The sequence below is a fragment of the Panthera leo genome, chromosome A2, assembly GCF_018350215.1.
Source record: "Panthera leo isolate Ple1 chromosome A2, P.leo_Ple1_pat1.1, whole genome shotgun sequence".
In the NCBI taxonomy this organism is placed as follows: Eukaryota; Metazoa; Chordata; class Mammalia; order Carnivora; family Felidae; genus Panthera; species Panthera leo.
This window is the reverse complement of record NC_056680.1, coordinates 83,481,628-83,502,028: the sequence shown is the minus strand read 5'-3', so window position 1 is coordinate 83,502,028 and position 20,401 is coordinate 83,481,628. Positions and strand designations below refer to the sequence as shown.

The 20,401-nt window shown below is 36.5% G+C and overlaps 1 protein-coding gene across 2 annotated transcripts in view; it reads right to left on the bottom strand.

Moving 5' to 3' along the window:
• Window positions 1-774: 774 nt before the first annotated feature.
• Window positions 775-20,401, bottom strand: part of GNAI1 (G protein subunit alpha i1) — an 85,122-nt gene continuing 65,495 nt past the window's right edge. For both annotated transcript variants that reach the window (XM_042916469.1, XM_042916476.1), the window contains 4 exons: window positions 16,841-16,969; window positions 10,329-10,458; window positions 8,764-8,917; window positions 775-2,838 (listed from right to left, as the gene is read on the bottom strand). In XM_042916469.1, the coding sequence (XP_042772403.1) occupies window positions 2,648-2,838; window positions 8,764-8,917; window positions 10,329-10,458; window positions 16,841-16,969 (604 nt within the window). In that variant the 3' untranslated portion in view covers window positions 775-2,647. The remainder of the gene's footprint in view (window positions 2,839-8,763; window positions 8,918-10,328; window positions 10,459-16,840; window positions 16,970-20,401) is intronic.

The following is a 20,401-nucleotide window of genomic DNA, read 5'->3' as shown; positions in this document are numbered from 1 at the left end:
GGATTGTTTTAAGCATATCTCACACAGTATGTAGACAAATACTTGGAGGAAGGCCCAGGCTATGCACAAAGTACTTTTAGGATGTAGTGTAGAAGAGGAGTGGAGACATAATGAAGTGGGATCAGATAGTGGATGAGCTCTGAATAGGAGGCAAAGTTAAACTTGGTTTTATTGAAAAGTCAGAGCCAATGCCCTGATAACACAAGATAACACAATCAGGATAACTAGCCTGTATGAGAGAAAGGAAAAATGGGAAGTGGAGAATTTAATTAAGCCATTTCACGCAGAAGTGAAGCAAAAACCTGCATTTGGTAGGTGGTAGTAGGAATGGAAAGGAAAAATAAAAACTGGCAACGCATTGGAAGACTAGAGTTGTGAGCAAAATGGTGGCTTATCAGAGATGGAGATGAGGGCTAAAGAGAGTTATAAGTGGCTAAAAAGTTGCCTGTTGAGGCACTGAAGAATGATGGTACTGAGTGGTTACACTGGCAAAATTAGGGGGTAAGAACTGGTTTAATGAACTGGTAAGAACTGGGAGAATGGTGATGAACGTGGTTTGGGACATATGGACTTAAGGGCAGGCAGTAAATTCTCAGAAGGGGATATCAACCAGGCAGTTCTAAATGTGGCACCATATCTCCTGAAGAAACTTGAGGCAGGAAAAACTCAAGTTTGTGGAGATGAAATTGCAAAAAGATAAAGAATAAATGGGCATTCCATAGACTGATACTTAGTAAATCCTAATGTAAAACATGTGTTTAGTCAACAGGTTTGTAAAATTTTAAAAATTTAAATTTATTAGGATTTATTAGTAACACAATTACACAGAATAAAGTTCAGGAATTCACCAATTATGGTCACCAAGATGTGCTTCTTTGTGGCTTTTTAAACAGTATTTCTCAGGATTCATATTTATTCATAGTATAGGTGAATTTCATACATAGCTTCACAATAAGGATGTTACAGGTCTTCCATCAGTAAAATTAATGAAAACATCTTTCATGAAAGGCACGTAAAGAATCTAAACTAACACATTTAAGAAACTGTGATAACTTTGAATTTCTTTACATCACAAAGAAGAAAAACAAATCCCCAAAATATAACAGATGAAAATGTAGTCTGTGGTTACCCACACCCACACACACTTCAAGAAATATACTTCAACAAAATGACAGCACGTAACTAAGAAACTACTTATCCACAAAGCTTATTGAAGGACCTTTTTCAAGATGAGTAAAACAACAGAAGTAGGGTAGGGAATGCTGTTCATTTTGTTGAAATGAAGTCACAGAGACACATCATGAATCATGAAAAGAAATGACTATCAAAGTCCAATATCTAGCTGATATGTAACACTTATTTGAGCATACATAAAATCACTGACTTTATTAAGTACTATTACTCATTTTCTAAGTGTAATTGCCCATTTAATTGTCAGAAATAATAGCACAATTTAAAAAGAAATATTAACTCAAGCAAGTGGTGGAAATTTGAGTACGAGAAAAAAGTAATTTTAATATATAGTGTGACAATTAAATTTGAAAGTAGTTACATATAGGAATCTAAAGCTTGCATTAGATCAGCAGCTGAATATTCAAAGATCTTTCTTGTTATCTTCCAAATAAGGAACTATCATGTATGCTAGGTACAAGGGATTTCCCAAAGGAAATACACAAATGAATGTCTCAAAATTCATTATGCTGACATATTTTTACCCACAAAATGCTCTCAATAATCCACCTAAACTTAGTTATAAATAAGAATGTAGTTATTTAAAGTGTATAAAAATTAATCTGGCATCACCTTTAAGGAAATGCATGAATACCATCCAAATATTAAAATCCAAAGTGAAAACAAACCAACTGAATAAAAATTAAGTGTTTATAGTAAGTCTGAGAGTATAGCCTCAAAAATCTGAAATTTCAGTTTTTCAAACCAAATCTAATGTAGAATTAGATCAGCATGCACTTTTAGAAGAAAAATTAAAATGCATACAATGTTTATATAACTGATCCAAAGGCAGGTATATTCATCCTAAGAACATTTCAATAAAACACATTAAATTTAAAGAACAAATCATGTTATTAAAATAGTCTGTGCAATGTTTGTACAAATAACTTTAAGATTACAAGTATACATATAATCAAGATAAGGGCTGCAATGTTTCCTAATATTAATAACTGTACTTAAAAATTTACAAGACATGAACATAAATAAAGCTGTTTAAAACTGGCAAACACGGTAATAGTCTGTCATTCAGTACAAAGTACTTAGTATTTCTGTTTATTACCAAAGCCATCACGCTAGAATAAGTTGCCACTCTTAAAGCCTAAAAGTAATGTGGAAAACAAAAGTTATAAATACATGTATACATACATTTGCATATTTACACGTAGGCAGAAATCATCAATACACTAGAGTCGAGCATTAACACTGCCCTTAGTTTCCCAGTGCAGGACCACCTCTCACATTTAAGAAAGGTCCTTCTATTACTTTCAGTTAAAAAAACACAACAGAACAACTTTGGTCAGGTCCCAGATACATCTGCTGTATACTACATTGTGTTGCTGCAAGACTCTAATTTAGAGAGATCCACACAGAAGTACTCATTTGGTTTGAAAATGCATTTTACCATTAACTGCAAAATTTAGAAGAGACCACAATCTTTTAGATTATTTTTTATGATGACATCTGTTACAGCATCAAAAACAAACTGCACATTCTTCGTATCTGTGGCACATGTGAAGTGGGTGTATATTTCCTTTGTGTCCTTTCTTTTATTGAGGTCTTCAAACTGACACTGAATATACGCAGCTGCCTCTTCATATGTGTTTGAGCCTGAGATGGGAGAAGGCAAGAACCATAAGGCGAAAAGTTAAAATGAGTACACATCTAAGCAAAATGGACCTGAAAATATTGAAATCAGTTCCATACATATAAAATATGTGGATTATGTCACTGTATTTTTCCTTCTAGAACAAGAGGAAGGCGTTCCTCTAAATGAAAAATACCCAATGTTAATTACCTTTCAATGACTGTTAAGTTACCCTTAAAAAAAAAAAAAAAACAAAAAAAACACAACACACCAAAAGCATGGTATTCTTGGCTCCCCGGGGTCTTTGTTCCTTCCCAATCCAAATGCCAGATCTTCCTTTTTCTTCCCCTTTATACTCAACATCCCAACACCAAACCAACTCCCTTCCCTGATGGTGGTATGCTATTTCATTTCCAGTCTAGTGGATGATCTAGAAATTACCTGGTTGAATGGTAATCGGTATTTTTTATTCCCTTTCCTCTATACACATTAATTAGCATTTGTCACTCTTCTTTATTCAAAAATTGTAGACGGGTCTACAATGTGGTTTACGGCCATGAGGTTAAAAACTTCTGAGTAAACACTCCAGAAATGGTCCGTAGCTAATGATAATCACATGCACATGCAGCAATAGTCTCTAGGCAAGCCCTTGACAGACCTACCTACCTATGTTCATCATTAGACACATAAAGACTGTTAATAACAGAACTAACTTGTTAGGAAACAACCCAAAAGTTTTGGTATATCTATACAACGAGCTGCCATACAGGAATGAGAAAGAATAAAAGGACTATTGCCACATACAACATGAATGTGTTCCATAAATACACTGTTGAACAAATGAAGCCAGACACAAGAAGAGTATATACTGTAGGACTCAACTGATGTTGGGAAAAAGAAGTTGGAAAACAATACAAATTAATCAATGAAGACAAAAGTCCTAATCACTCGGTGTGTTGAGGGTGGGGGCATTTGTTTAGACTGGGAGGCATGATGGAGTTTCTGGGAACCTGGAAATAATGCTGTCTCTTGATCTGAGTGCATATACCTGTGTTTTCCCTTTTTAAAATTTCAGTGAGCTTCACATTTATCGTAAATGTGCACGTATGTATAGATTTTATATGTGTACACACATGATACTTCAAAAACTGTTCCATTTAAAAAAAATTATTAGATCTCTCTCTTGCAGTAGTAACACAAAAGTATTTGCTGGGCTTTCAAGGTCCTCGGTTACCCAGCCTGCTTCATAAAGCTATTCTGAGATCCTGTGGTCCACACCTGTAGCTTACTCTGTGTCAGCAGAACTCTATATAACCAACTCCCACCTGGGACCCTGCTCACAGAACTCTACCAGCTGCTTCACCAGCTACTGCAAATGATGCTGCAATAAACATGCAGGTAGCACCTATCTTTTTTAAGTCAGTGTTTTCATTTTCTTTGGAGAAATTTCCTGAAGTAGAATTGCTGGATATTTCTAATTTTTTTGGAATCTCCTTACAGTTCCCACAGGGGCTGCACACCAAATTACATTTTCACCAACAGGGCAAGAGAGTTCCCTTATCTCTATAACCTCACCACACTTGTTTTTTTGCTAATACCTATTCTAATCGGTGAGGTGGTAGTTCTCTGTGGTTTTGATGTGCATTTCCCTGATGATTATAGAGATTCTGAGCACCTCTTCATGGACCTGCTGGCCTTTGTAGGTCTTCTTTTGGAAAAATGGCTCTTCAGATCCTCAGCCCATTTTTTAGTGGATTGTGTTTTTTGCTATTGAGTTGTAGGACTTCTTTATATATTTTCAATACTAACCCCTTATCAGATACATCATTTGCAAGTATCATCTTCCATTCCATAGGTTGCCTTTTCATGTTGTTGGTTTTCTTGGCTGTGCAAAAAACTTTATAGTTGGATGTGGTACTACTTGTTTATTTTTGCTTTTGTTGTCTTCACTTTTGATGTCCGATCCAAAAAATCATCACCAAGACTAACATGAAGGAGCTACTGCTTATATTCTTTCAGCAGTTTTATGGTTTGAGGTCTTTGATCCATTTTAAGTTAATTGTTTGCATGGTTTAATATAGTGGTCCAGTTTTCCCAGAACAATTTATTGACGAGACTATCTTTTCTTCATTGTATGTTCTTTGCTCATATGTTGTAATTTTTTGATCACATATGTGTAGGTTTATTTTCTGGGCTATTTCTCACATCTGTGTGTCTATTTTTGTGTCAATGCCATAATGTTTTGATTACTATAGCTTTGCAACACAGCTGAAAATCAGGGACCCTGCTGCCCCCAGCTCTGTTCTTTCTCAAGATTGCTTTGGCTATTCAGGTTCTTTTGTGGTTCCAAACAAATTTTAGGATTGTTTATGCTATTTCTGTGAAAAAGAATGCCGCTAGTATTTTGAGAGGGATTGCACTGTATCTGTAGGTTGCTCTGGGGTAGTATGGTCATTTTAACAATATTTTTCTAATCCGTGAACATGAAATATCTTACCCTTACTTTTTCTTCTTCTATTTCACCAATGTCTTGGAATTTTCAGTGTAGAGATATTTTTTTCTCCCCTTCTTACATTTATTCCTAGTTATTTTTTTTCTTTTTGATGCAATTGTAAATGGTATTGTTTTCTTAATTTCTTTCTGATCATTCATCACTAGTGTATGGAAATGAAAAATATTTTTGCATATATACCATGTATCCTGCAAATCTACTAAATGCATTGATTAGTTTAACAGTAGTTTAGTGGAGTCTTTATATATGTATACATATATAAAGATGTTGAATAATATGTTTATATAATACTATAATCAAATAATACTATGTTGAATAAAAGTGGCAAGAAAGGGAGTCCTTGTTTTATTTCTGATGGGTTTCCTTGTTTTGTTGAAGTATGATGTTAACTGTGAGCTAATAAATGGCCTTTCTGTTTTGAGGTACAATATTTTGAGTTTTTAGCATAAATGAATGTTGAGTTTTGTCAAGTGGTTTTTCTGTATCATTTGAGAAGATCAAGATTTTTATCTTTAACATTTGCAAATCAATATGATATACCACTTTAACAAAATTGAACTACCCTTGTATCCCTGGAATAAATCCCACTATATCACGGTGTATAATTATTTTAAAATATTGTTGAATTTGGTTTGGTAACATTTTGTTGAGGATTTCTGCATTTAAGTTCACCAGGGGTACTGGCTTGTAATTTTCTTATGCCATCCTTGTCTAGTTTTGGTATTAGGGTAAAATGCTGTCCTCATAAAATGATTTTGGAAGTGTTCCTTTCTCTATTTTTCTTTTGCAAGAGCTTTAGAAGGACTGGTATTAATTATTCTGTAAATGCGGGTAGAATTCATCAGTAAAGCCATCTGGTCATGGACATATTTATTGAGAGATTTTGATCATGAAGCAATTGGTCTGTTTAGATTTTCTGCTTCTTCATGATTCAGTCTTAGTAGGTTCTAAGTTTCTAGGAATTTTTCTACTTTTTCTAGGCTGTCAAATAAGTTTATATTTTAACTCTTTAGGTGGCTAGCAGACAACCATATACTTTACAAATCAAAATTGAGTTTATTGGTACTCTGAAATTCTAAAGCAATAAACTGTGTCTTATTGACAGATGTTAATGCAACCTGTCAGTTAAAAATATGTTTTTGAGAAAAAAGCTTCTTGAACAGAGTGCAGAGCTTAACTTGCTGTATATATTATGGGTAGCTAGACTGCAAAATGCCAAGAACTAAGATACATGAATAAACTCATGAGCATATTTCTCAATCTGACTTTAATTCTTAAGAATGGCAAAGATGTGGTGAGAAGGTAATAGGTATTTTCTAGATGTGATAGAACCGTCATGTATAAAGGCAAGTATGATCTGGTTCAAGAATGAAGAACTGGGAAGGATTGGTAATATAATTGAAAGGGAGATGGAGGATATTTGAGAAAACAGTAACAGGAGTTTCTGGTGTTAAAAAAACACGTATATGTTCAATAAGCAGCTGGAAACTCAAGCCTGAGGCTCTAGGGAGAAATTAGAGTTGACAATGGAGTTCAACGTGGTGAGGAAAAACATGACCATGAAAGCAGGGAGCGCTAAAAGATTGCAGGTTGCAGATGGAATGTGGTGAAATGCCAACATATTGATATTTTAACAGAAGAGGTGCAATAGGAGCAGGCAGAGGTGGAGATAAATACCCACCTCTGCCTGCTCCTAGTTTAGAGGCTACACAGGCAGGAATTAAAAGTGGAGGTTGCAGCAAGAAGCAATGGAATCATGACTTAGAGCATGTAGTGAGGACTTTACATTCTAATCCTGATATTGGCATTGTGAAAACATTATGCAATACTCTCTGTGTTCAAAGATTGTGAGATCACGGATTCTTAGTAACTTGACAACATAAGAAATATCCTTTCTTGGCTGCTCTGAAATCCCTGTAGGTATGTGATATTTATGGATTCATTTGGGCAACTCTGGTAATATTAGAAAAAATGGCTACTTCATAATAGAAAATGACAAAAATAAACTGAAAGACAGATGAAAGTAAAGGCAAAACTGAGCCACCTTGACTCTGGATAACTTCAAACTCAGGCCTACAAATAGTTTTATTCTTAATGAGCACTAAAATGTTTCTGAACAAGGTGACAGGATACGAGGACTTTCAAAAAGAACACGGAAGTTTAAAAATAAGCAACTGTGTGAAATTTTTTTTGAATCAACGTATGGAAGTACACAAAATGACCTGCAATAATGAGTAGTGTGATTATATTTATCCAAGAATCTTCCCCTTTGGTTCTAATGAGAATTTAACTCTGGCAGTCTGGTTGTTAACGGGCTGGGTGCAGGCACGCCCATAGACCTGGGGTTGGATTTAGACTGTCCTTGAGCCCCAGTGTTCTCACCTGCATGAGTGGGATGTAAGAGCACTGAAATCATAGGGCTGTTTTATCTTAGGCCTGTGAAAAGGCAGTAAATACTCAGTGTACTATTAATATACTCAATACAAGACTACCTTTGTGTTTATAATGAAATAAATTCTTGAGACTTTAAAAAAAATAAAGGATATGGTCAGGGCAACTTGTTTTCAATTAGCTAAATTAACCAGACTCTTCAGAATATTTGGGTTTAGAGACCATATAAACCAGTGGTAGTCAAACTCTCTTTGAGGCACAGAATCTTTCTTCCTCATTAAAATAAAATCTTATTCAGAAACCTAATATGTAAAACAGAGAAACAAAGTCACCCTGCTTTAATAAGAGAGATGCTGTGTGCATGGATAGGGGAGGGAGGGAAGTATCGTTAGTCCCTGTACCTACTTTTCAGTAGCAGCCCAGGAGGTGCTCTAAGGAGCTAAACTAAAACCAAGTTTTAGCTCAACTTCTGATTTTACAAATGGGGTACTGAGACCCAGATAAATTACCTGCCTTGTTCAAGATCAAAGAGCTAGTTATGGAAATGCCAGGACCGCATCTCAGGTCTCCTTTTCTAAGTTCAGGCCATTGTCCACAGCAGGCAAATTACAAGACCATTAACAGTCTCCTTACCAGTGTTGGGATTACTTGTGAAACTGTGTGACTCCCCTGAAAAATAAGTGGTTCGCGGATTCCTTCTTCATTTATAACCCTTATAACTACGGTTCATGTTCTCTTATAGTAACATGCAGCTTTTTTTGTGTGTAAGAGTACATCCGTCTTTGAGATTAGACCGTGAACACAGACTGGTCTTATTTACTGTGCATCACACATACCTGACAGAAGATCATCATAAAAAAATTACCTAACAGCTTTTCCATTTGAATATGTTATTTCCAATAATCTTAGCTACACCTCAAGGAACTACTTGTACTTGAATGTAGTTTAATAATTTTAATTAAAGGTGATCTACAACTGAAATCTTGCCTTAGGGGAACTTCAGTTAGAAATACATGACTTGACAAGTTATCCACAAGTAAAATACCTGCGTATTCTGGATAGCATATAGTGAGAGGGCTCTTTTTGATTTTTTCTTCAAAGAGATCCTTCTTGTTTAGAAAAAGTATAATAGACGTGTCTGTAAACCATTTGTTGTTACATATGCTGTCAAACAACTTCATGCTTTCATGCATTCGATTCTGTAACAGGAAAGAATACAGTTTGTCACAACACGAAGGGTTTTGAAAGTATTACTTTTAAAAAATAGTGTTATCAGAAGAGAGAGCTCGGTCAGCTGAAAAATAATGTAGCACAGAAATACATTCCCGCCATTTAAGAACAAGTATTGATTGCAGGTGAGATGAATGTGTACACTACTCATCACTTTTTGCATTCAACCCGTACTCGCACAGTGCCCACTATGTGTCACTGTACCTGGGAACACCCTGCTGCAGGACCCTGCAATCTAGAGACACCAAGTGTGAACATTCAAAAAGAGATCTCACTGTTACAAAGTTAATGGAAGCTTCTCCATTAAAAGATAAGTAAAGATTTTTAAAAATTAATAAATTGAGCAATTAGCCCAACCCTCTAAATATAATGGTGTGTGAGGGACGGAATCCTCCACCCCAGTTTCCTGTTCTTCTAGTATACGTGGTATCAAAAGGACACTGACAGAAAGGAATATGTGATGGTGAACTGCACTATAATTGCACGTGCCTGATTTTAAAAATACAAAAGTGACATTTTGATCTCTTTTTCCCCAGTCTGTACTAAAGTTAATTTAGAATGACAGTGCTCTGAGGCGCCTGGGTGACTCAGCTGGTCAAGTGTCTGACTTCAGCTCAGGTCATGATCTCACAGTTTGTGGGTTCAAGCCCCGCGTCGGGCTCTGGGATAATAGTTCAGGGCCTGGAGCCTGCTTCGGATTCTGTGTCTCCCTCCCTCTCTCAAAAATAAAGACTTAAAACATTTTTTTTTTAATGACAGCACTTTAGGAGCGCCTGAGTGGCTCAGTCGGTTGAGCATGTGAATCTTGATTTTGGCTCAGGTCTTGATCTTGCAGGTCATGAGTTTGAGTTCAGGCCCCGCAGAGCTTGCTTGGGATTCTCTCTTGCCCCCTCTCCCTCAAAAATAATAAACAAACATGTTAAGGATAAAAAATAAAATGACAGAACTTTAAATTTCTATATAAAAATATTTTCCCTAGATTAATGGTACATTGCAACACCTCTGAAAATTACACGGCAATAGCAAAGTATAACATGGATTAAAGATTACAGAGCTGGCAGAAGTAACAAGTGAAGAAAAATGAGCCTTGGACTATTACAGGAGTTTACTTTTAGTCACTTCCTAGATAGCAGATACAGGAAATGCATAATTAAGCATATCGGGTTGAAGGGAGATTAACTCTCAGTCTTTTCTTATTCTTGGGGTCCCTCTGTGCTTCTTTAGTGTACTTCCCTTTCAGTATATACAAAGAAGAGCCAGAGGAAAGAGCCTGAACTTTCAAATAACTCACGCCATTAGCGAGAATTACTCAAGAATTATTCTCAGAAAAATCCTTGGCAGTATCTCCAGCCCTTCATCTTTCACAGTGGTTCTACTTGCCATTTCCTCATCTTCGGCTAGAACCAGGTCATAGTCACTCAGAGCCACACAGAAGATGATGGCGGTCACTCCTTCGAAGCAATGAATCCACTTCTTCCGCTCAGATCTCTGTCCTCCCACATCAAACATTCTATAAGAGAAAAAAGGAGTTGGACATCACCTTAAATGTTAGAAAGGGGTTCTAGAATATCATCAAAAAAGCTCCAAATTGCAGGGGGAATGTGGGATGGGAGAAAAGAAAAGGACATTACACGGGAGGAAAATGATGTCACAAATTGGTTTTCGCAAAGGGAAAAAAAAGTCTGGTTTTTAAAATTTTTGATTGAAAACAAAGCTCAAAATACCCTCAAAAAACAACACATTCATTAACATACGAGAACACTTAGATCAGAACATGAAAGCAGATACAAATGAGTGGACTGCACTATGAGTAAACACTGAGAAGTCACAGGAAGCAACTAGGGAACGCAGAGATTAAATTCAATTTGCCAGAGTCACAGAACATTAGAGGCAGAGGACATGGTCCCTTCTTCCCACCACAAAATGTTTTAATTCTTTCAGAGGCTAAAAGTAGGACTCTGACATAAAGGGGAAACCTCATTTCCAGGTAAGAAAATGCTGAGTGAGCAAGTGACACTTAGCTGGGGCCAACAGGTGGCCTAAATTAAAAAGCAAAGCCAAGGTATAGGAACAAAAATAAGAAATAGGAGACAAATGGGTTTCCTTACTGAATAGTCTTAAAAGTTAGAGGAAAAAACCCAATTTTTATACAATGTTTAACTGCAGACTATTGTAGCCTGGTGTACAAGGTAATAACACAAGCAGCATACAGAAAATGATCTTTTCATTTTTTTCTTATAAGAATTTATGGGGGCGCCTGGGTGGCGCAGTCGGTTGGGCGTCCAACTTCAGCCAGGTCACGATCTCGCGGTCCGTGGGTTCGAGCCCCGCGTCAGGCTCTGGGCTGATGGCTCAGAGCCTGGAGCCTGTTTCCGATTCTGTGTCTCCCTCTCTCTCTGCCCCTCCCCCGTTCATGCTCTGTCTCTCTCTGTCCCAAAAATAAATGTTGAAAAAAAAAATTTCTTTAAAAAAAAAGAATTTATGAAGTTAAGCAAAGGTTGAAATGCACATAGATTGTTATGCAACCTAGAAATAACCACTTATATAATGGAAACACTATGCAAACTGGTGCATTTTAAAAGGCTCCATTCATCTAGATGGTGCACTAATTAAAATAGTCCCTATTTAATTCTCAGGCAAAAAGAATTTCCCTGCAGAATAGTATTGGCCTATAAAGCAAATCGGAGTACATCAACTAATATTGTTACTTTTATCATTATTTCAATGCCGTTCATTCTATTGGGTTAGCTAGTGATTTGTTCCTTAAGTATGATATATAACAAAATGATTCTACCACACAGTAAATTAAAATGGGTTTAACACACAAAAAGGAGAGCTGGTAATAAAGATTAAATAAGAACAAAATAAAAGAAATTAAAATGATTACCCATTAACAGAATTTGAAAATAACCTTACCAAAAAGGCTTTATTTACTTTAGGTAACTTCTCTGATCCAATGTTACATGTATCTTGACCACTCAATATAAAATAACAAGCAAACCCTTTCCATCCCATCCGACATTTTCCTTCTGTGATGGTTTTGTGTGTCAATTTGGCTAGGCCATCATACGCAGTTATTTAGTCAAACACTAACCTAGGTGCTTCTGTGAAGGTATTTTACTGCTGTGCTTAACATCTAAAATCAGTAGTCTCTCAGCAAAGATTATCCCTGATAAGGGGAGAGACCTTATCCTATCAGTTGGAGGGCCTTAAGAACAAAAACTGAGGTTTCCCCCAAGGAAAATAAATTCTACCTCAAGACTGAAACATCAGTTCCTGTCTGAGCCTGCTGTCCTGCCCTACAAACTTGACACTTGCCAGGCCCCGTGGTCACGTAAGTCAATTCCTTGAAATGGACAACCCTGACGTTAGTGCTCAGAGTGGGGTGCTACTGTAACCAACACCTAAAATGGGGGAAGTGGTTATGGAATTGGATACTATGTAGAGACTGGAACAACCTTGAGTTACTACACAATAAAAGCCCAGATTGTTTTGAAAAGATGGCTGGTTCGAAACAGACATCTAAGGTAATAATTCTGGAGATGCTTGGGAGTGAAAGGATGGCAGAAAAGCTTCGATCTTAGACGATATACATATATCATTCATGAACATGATGTTAGGAGATTTTTTGATGAGGTTCCAGAAGGAAATGAGAAATGTGTTACTGGACACTGGAGCAAAGGCAATTCTTGTTGTAAAGTCGCAAAAACTAGGGCTGGCTGTTAAGAAATTAATTTGAATGTTGGCTGAGGAAATTTCCAAGCAAAATGTGCAGGGTATGGCTTTGGTTCACCTTGTGGCTATAGTAAAATATAAAAGGAAAGAGAAACTGAGGCGGGAACCAGGGAAGAAGCCCATGTGTCAAAGGCCAAGGAACACCAAGGATTTCCAACCACTACAAGAAGCAGGAGGAGGCAAGAGAGGATTCTTCCCAAGAGCCTTCAGAAGGAGCACAGTTGTGCAGACATGTTGATTTTACACTTCTAGCCCCCAGAATTATGAAAGAATATATTTGTTGTTTTACGCCACCGAGCTTGTGGTAATTTGTTATAGCAGCCCTAGGAAAGTAATATATCCCCCCTACCTCGTTTTATTCTTCGTTATAGTGATTATCACCTCCTGAACATCTGAACATTTATCTCCCTTCCCCCAACAATGTAAAGACAAAGACTTTGTCATACTTCACAAATTTGTTGAATGAATGCATGAACTATGTCTACAGAATATTTTAAAACACCTTCAAGCAATAATAGACTAGCTTTACTACGTTAAAGATCCACGTCTTGCAAGGCACCTGGGTGGCTCAGTCAGCTACGCTTCTGACTTCAGCTCATGATTGCATGGTTCATGGATTCAAACTCCATGTCGGGCTCTGTGCTGACAGCTCAGAGCCTGGAGCCTGCTTTGGATTCTGTGTCTCCCTCTCTCTCTCTCTGCCCCTCCCCAACTCATGATCTGTCTCTATCTCTGTTTCTCTCAAAAATAAACAAACATTAAAAAAAAAAAAAAGAAAGATCTAGGTCTTCCAGTTATGCTGTGGGAATGTTACATATAAAAAGGCTTTTTAACTTATAATCAAGTAATTTACAGAAGAAATCTCCTAAATTTATTCAGTTTAGAAATGAATAAACTGATACTTCTCAAACTTCAGTATAAATCAGACTCACCAGGTGCATAAAGTTGATTCTGCTGGTCCGGGGACCATACTTTGAGAATCACTAGTCTAATTCATTAGCCAAGGAACAAAAATGACTAAAATCTAATGTAACAAATGACTGTGCATAAGGCATTATTCCTTTTTCACACATACTTTAGAATTATCTCCAAATTCTGAACTTTTTAAAAAGTCATCAAAAACAAAAATATGTTCTCCTTCATATGAACAGATGAAACTTTTTTCTAGCATCAAATAGGAAGTGGATTTGATTTTTCTCAGGTTTCTTTTAGGGAGAGAGGGGAAAGTACAAGGGGATATTGAAGATCATGAGATTTTTTTTTTTTTTAATTTTTTAATGTTTGTTTATTTTTGAAGGAGAGACAGATAGAATGTGAGTGGGGAAGGGCAGAAAGAGAGGGAGACACAGAATCCTAAGCAGCATTCAGGCTCTGAGCTGTCAGCACAGAGCCCGATGTGGGGCTCAAACTCACAAACCATGAGATCATGATCTGAGCTGAAGTCAGATGCTTAACCTACTAAGCTACCCACGCATCCCCCCCACTTTTTTTTTTTTTTTTTTTTTTTTTAAGAAAGAGTGCAAGTCAGGGAGAGGGGCAGAGGGAAAGGGAAAATCTTAAGCAAGTTCCACTCCCAGCACAGAGCCCAAAGCAGGGCTCAATCCCATAATCCTGAGATCATGACCTGAGCTGAAATGAAGAATTGGACACTTCATCAACTGAGCTACCCAGGTACCCCCAAGAAGATCCTGAGATGTTCTGACATTCTCAGACTGTCATCTGATAGCACAGTGATCAAGACTCACTGGTACAAAGCGCTGACCGTATGTGCACGTCAACCCTGTAAATACACTCCAAAACCCACTTTACATTTACAGTACTATATGAAAGTAACATAAATTTGTCTTATAATTTTATAATAGAAGGGATGCTTTAATTCTGTATTTGGCAAAAATATTATAGTAAAATTGCTGATTCCTTAAAAGCAATATAGTAGTCCACAGAGACACTTTCCACAAACACTCACAGAGGTGATAAATATATTCTAAAATTATTGTGCTTTATTGCCTCATTTTGAATTTAATTCCAATCATGCCAAAATTAAATGAAACTGAAATTTTACATCAGCCATTCATTAAAATGAGGCAATGAATTATAATACAAAGCACACAAAATTCAAGAGTTCCCTGTAGAATTATTCTAAGTATATTTCTGCTCTCCTTCTTCTGAGACTCAACATATAAAAAGCAAAGTTGGAACCATATGTTTACAATGATAGTAATTTAACAGAACCCAAATCCAAAATAAGACAAAGTTTATCTGAAGTTCCTGACAAACCTATGCTTAAGGCAGCAAGTGAAAACAGTAATGAAACACATCCTGTGAAATTCTACCTCACCCAAGGAGACTAAAGATAAAGGGACTTCCTGGGGGTATCATGGTGAGAGAGAATTTACAGAATCTCAGCACTTGCTTGAGGATGAAATGACAACTTCGAGAAATTGAGGGTAGAATGAAGAGCATGGTCGGGAAAGCGAATGTTTACGATTAATCTAACCAACACTGAAAGTGAATTTTGTACAGATTCCATCAAGTGCCACATGACAGACTGCACATTTAGCACTGTGCCTTCCCACTGACAGAGCTCTTCCCTCTACAACATTCCCCTGAGAGGCAATCACCCCATTTATGTTTATACCTCCAACAGTGGGCCAGAGTGTAATACCTTCTGGTAAGACTCTTAACCAATCATCCTCTTTACCTAATAGGGAAACTTAATTCAAGTATTCTTACTTGCTAACCGCCAACTCCATGCATTTTCTCCTCAAACTACATTTGTTAGAACAAAGCCATTATCTGAACATAATGATTTAAGTTTGCTTTTAAAATATGGTCTTTAAAACAAAGTAAACAAAAAACAAAACAACAAACCTTTGGAGCCTCATTCTGACAGTGAGCTTCCTTATTTTATAACTTTAAGATAAATATGACAATAGTTCTCAGATCAGACATATCAGACTATTTAAATATTCATGTTTTACTATTCCTGACTGGTCATTTAATATCCTAAAAGTAGTAAACAGATGAAAAGAAAGTAAATGATTTTGATAAGAGCTATTGCCAGCAAGGAAAAAAGTCCAGTGACCGCTTCAACAAAACTTTACCAAGTATTAAAGTACAAAGTTACATGGTCAGATAGACTAATTATGATCTGTAATTCTCTTTAAAAAAGGCAGGGCGATGTTTGGATTTGGGTTTTTTTCTTTTTGGAGGGAAGCTGCCATGGAAAATTAAAATTCAATTTTAGTTTGCTGGAAAACTCAATTACATGAACCAATGAATGTAGAATAAATCAGTGACAAGCGGTAATAGAAAAAATGTATTTAAGATATTCAGGGAAGGAGTCAGAAGTACAGTTGCATATAGGTAACTACTTTCCACACTTATTTATAAAGAAGCTCACCAATATATTTGTTTTTTATCTTTGACTATAAATCTTTTTTAGATGCTCTCAGAAATTCTGCTTTATTATTTACTATTTCAGAGCACTAGAGTTAACTGAAGCAAAGTCCAAGTGGTTTTTTCATGCTTTAAAAAAGAGGAACACAGGTCTGTAAATCTGAATGTAATGTTTCACTGAGAGTCCCTGGGTCTGGTCTGTCACGACCCGAGTGGACTGGACAAAGTGAGCATTTCCAATGGCTCCAAGTCTGTGCTTCTCTACTCAAACCTCAGTAAGTCAATATTCATTACATTCTACATTAAACGAACATTTTTCAACCTAAAAAAGTACACACGTTTGCATGAAGAAGAATTTTCATGAAAACTTTTAAAAAGGTACCCTTCACTTTTAGTATTTCCATAAATAAGCATTTATTCAATCAGTAATTTTTTGTGAAGAATGTAGGACAACACTTTATAATATCAGAGTAATATTTTCTATTCAGAAATAAAAGTCAAAAACTATTTTTATTTAAATGACTTTGAAAAATCTAGGCAAAAGAGACTGCATGGCCATTTTTTCTCAAATAAAAATACAAATATTCCTTCTGAGAATGTTTGTTACCCTCTTTTACCCAAAAATGCTTTGTCCAATAACCTAAGAAAAGTTTTCTTTTGTAATTTTTAGCTCAGTTTTTAAATACTTTTACCACTTTTTTACTAAACAAGGTGTTTTATATCTAAATTTGTAAATTCTATGCTTTGCAGCTACTCACTTAAAATGAAGATCTTTGAAAGTAAAATGGGTTTCAACAATTCCTGTAGTTTTCACTCTAGTTCTGAGAACATCTTGTTGAGTTGGAATGTAGTTTGGTTGTGCTATTCTGTCCAAGTCATTCAAATAGCTGAAAAAATAAACAAGACAATAAGTTAATCGTTAATACAGCCATTAAAGATCTCCTCAATCAAGGTAGTAAAACATTTTGATGCATGCAATATTCAAATTACTGGAAATCGTTACATTTCTCGGTAATAAAACAATTTAAGTTTATATGTTCTATTAACTCCCACTGAAATGAAAACGTTTATATAAGTCTCCAGCCACAAAGCTCTTTTAACACTTTTCAAGTGTTGTGTTCTTTGTTTCCTAAGGACACTAGTCATTCTCCTTGTTGGAAACAAAACAGAGTAACAACTTCTTAAAAACCACACAAAACCAACTGTACACTACAAGTTTGTTTCTTAAAATTCTTTACTACACATTTTTTATATAGCACTGTGTTTATTTTCCAGACATTACTCTTGAGGATTCTGAGAATCTTACACTTTAAAGAAACTGAGTAACCTCTAGTCGAAGGCTGAATTCAACACTGTTCCTTTTCAACCAGCCTTAAGTTACACATAGGAAAACAGCACACATGCTCTTTTACTCTGCATTTTACTGGCTCTCTAAATCAATATTCGTATTTTACTTCTCACTGATTTTAGTCACCCACCCATTCAAAACTCTCTGCCAATGATGCCAAATATGTTGTGCTATTCAAATGTAGCGGTGTCATACCACGAAATTATTCTGTGTAAATTATCTCATGCCATTTTATATAGTAAATAATGTTGTAGAATGTCCAAATAGAGAGATTAATGTGAACCTCGGTGGTTAAAGAAGCATTCATGGGTGGTGAGGGGTTTAAACAGAAATCTGAATGATGGGACAGAAAAAAAAGAGAATGCCATCCACATGAGGAGAATTAGTAAAACAGTATGGAGACAGGAACAGTCACATCTCGTTTCTCAGAAAGCAAGGCCCCTAGGAAGGGTGATGCAGAAATTCAAAAGAGAAGTCTGGACTTAATCTTAAGGTCAGCTGATCGTGGGGACCATCCCTACAGTGTCTTCTAATAGCTGAGAGTAATCAGTCAATGACGATTTAGAAGACACATCTATGTTTATTACAGAGAGGCACTAACTACTGCAATGTTAATTGAGGTTATCCTCTGAAACTGTTCCTTAGCCATTTACAACAGGTCTTGCAAACAAAAGGAGCTTAATAAATATTTGATTTGTAGACATGGAGGTCAAAAGCTATCCAAACACTGAGTAATCAAAAATGTTTTAAAGACAGTTAAGTATATGTATGTGATACTAGAATACAACGAGAGAGGACACCTTGAGTTATCTGTATTATTTGCTGAACTTAAAAGAATCTTATTATCTAACTGCACTGGTAATAATCCCCCAGTACTTATCTGTGTTTTTAATTCCACATATATAACGTTATGTATTATTGTAAGAAAATCTAACTTAATAAACAGGCCATGGCAAGATTTTACTCATTGTCCCTTTTAAGTAGTGTTACTCTCAAAATGGGCTTTGATTACTCAGATTCATTTCTTTGCTTAAAACTGCTTCAGAATTGCCTCTAAAGATAACGCACATTTATATTTCAACGTGACAAATAAGAAAAACTGGCACTATGAAAAACTCCAATTGTTTTAAATGATCACAAATTTAAAGTAAACTGGTGCTTGGGCAGTCGTAATGGGCAACTTGGCAGCCCATCCCCCCCCCCCCTGCCCCGCCCCCCCCCAGTCAAAAACTCGGAAATCAAGATGTACTGTAACCACTGTGGAGGAGAAAATTTCTGTGACTTCCTTCATTCTTGGAAAATGGTTCCATTATTGCCATCTTAAGGTCAGAACCACTAGTAATGAACTACTGGGGAGACAAAATGGCTTATTCTTCTCAGTGCACTGTACACAGGAGACAAGCCTTGGCCATTAGACTGCAGGGGTCCAGGAAGTACCACCATATGGGGAAACACACTTCAGTCGATTGTCCCCGAGAAGCACCCCTTTACTACTGAAAAAGCTCCCCTTGGTGGGCTCGGCTAAGAGCACTCTTCTCAACATGACAGGGATTCCCATTTAGATCTTTCTGCAGGTGCTCGTGGTGCTAAAGCAAATAATATGGTGTAACAGTTATGTTCTTCTGTAAATAATTTTTTTTCTAATTTCTCTTCTACCTTCTGTAAAGTATGGTTTGTTAGTTCATTCATTACTAAACAAAGGCACAGTGAATGACAATTATGTGTCAGGCAATGAAGAAAGAACATACGGTAAAAGCAGACCTTACTGAATTTACAGTGTAGTGGCAGAGGCAGGAAGTAAATAATTTCAACAAAAATACAAATCAAATTATTCAAAGTAAATGTAAATCTGTCAGCGTTCTGAAAAAAAATTTTGTGTACTGTAAGTATATAAAACAGGGAGGCAAAGACCTAATCAGTGAGTCAAACTCACTGATGAAAAGATGACAAAGGCAAAGATGACACCAGTGGAACTACATATTCAGTAACATGTGACTTATACGTGTATAAAATACGTACATACTAACATGTATGGTGTATAGAGTGGCAAAGCATTAAAACACAGACCAGAAAATAGAGCATGACAAAAATGGGCATGGGTTCCACAAAAATGTCTGTTATTTACTCATCTGCACTAAACCACTCATGTGACACATACTGAGTACTCTGATGTGTAACTAATGACATGCGACGTGGTAATCAGGAAGAGCCATACCCAGTTTGTTTTTCACTGTGAAGTATGTGTATTTACTTAAATCTTACTAATACCCATCATCTTCTATCTTATTCTCACTTGTGTCCCTAAAAGCCAATAGCTCTTTCAAGAAAATGGAACAACCTTGGGAAGCAAAATGAGTGCAGCAGAGCACATGTCTGAAGACCAATCAAGGCCATTCATATCTGACATTTCTGCTGAGTATGTGTGCCAAATAATGGAAACAAATACTTGATTTTTTTATCAAGTGATCTGCTAGATCACCAAGCAGAAAGCTCCCTGACCAGGTTTTATCACAACTTGCTTTATGAACTTTCTGTGGCCACCATCCAAAAAAATCAGGGTAGATTTTTCTTACAAAATACTGATGTCTAGTGCAACAGGGAACATACAGTTGATAATTTTCAAGTGTACAGCTACAGAAGATATCTTGGGATCACCATACACCCCTTCACCATACACAAAGTGCCTGTCACTGGATGAGTAACTCTTCTCAGGCACTATTAGTATAATGAAAAGAACAAAATCAGGGTTGCCTGGGTGACTCAGTCATTTAACTTTCTGACTCTTGGTTTCAGCTCAGGTCATCATCTCACAATTTCGTTGAGTTTGAGCCCCGTGTCTGGCTCCACACTGACAATGAGGAGCCTACGTGGGATTCTCTGTCTCCCTCTCTCTCTGCCCCTCCCCCACTCATGCCGTCTTTGTCTCTCTAAAAATAAATAAATGAAACTTAAAAAATAATAAAAAGAACAA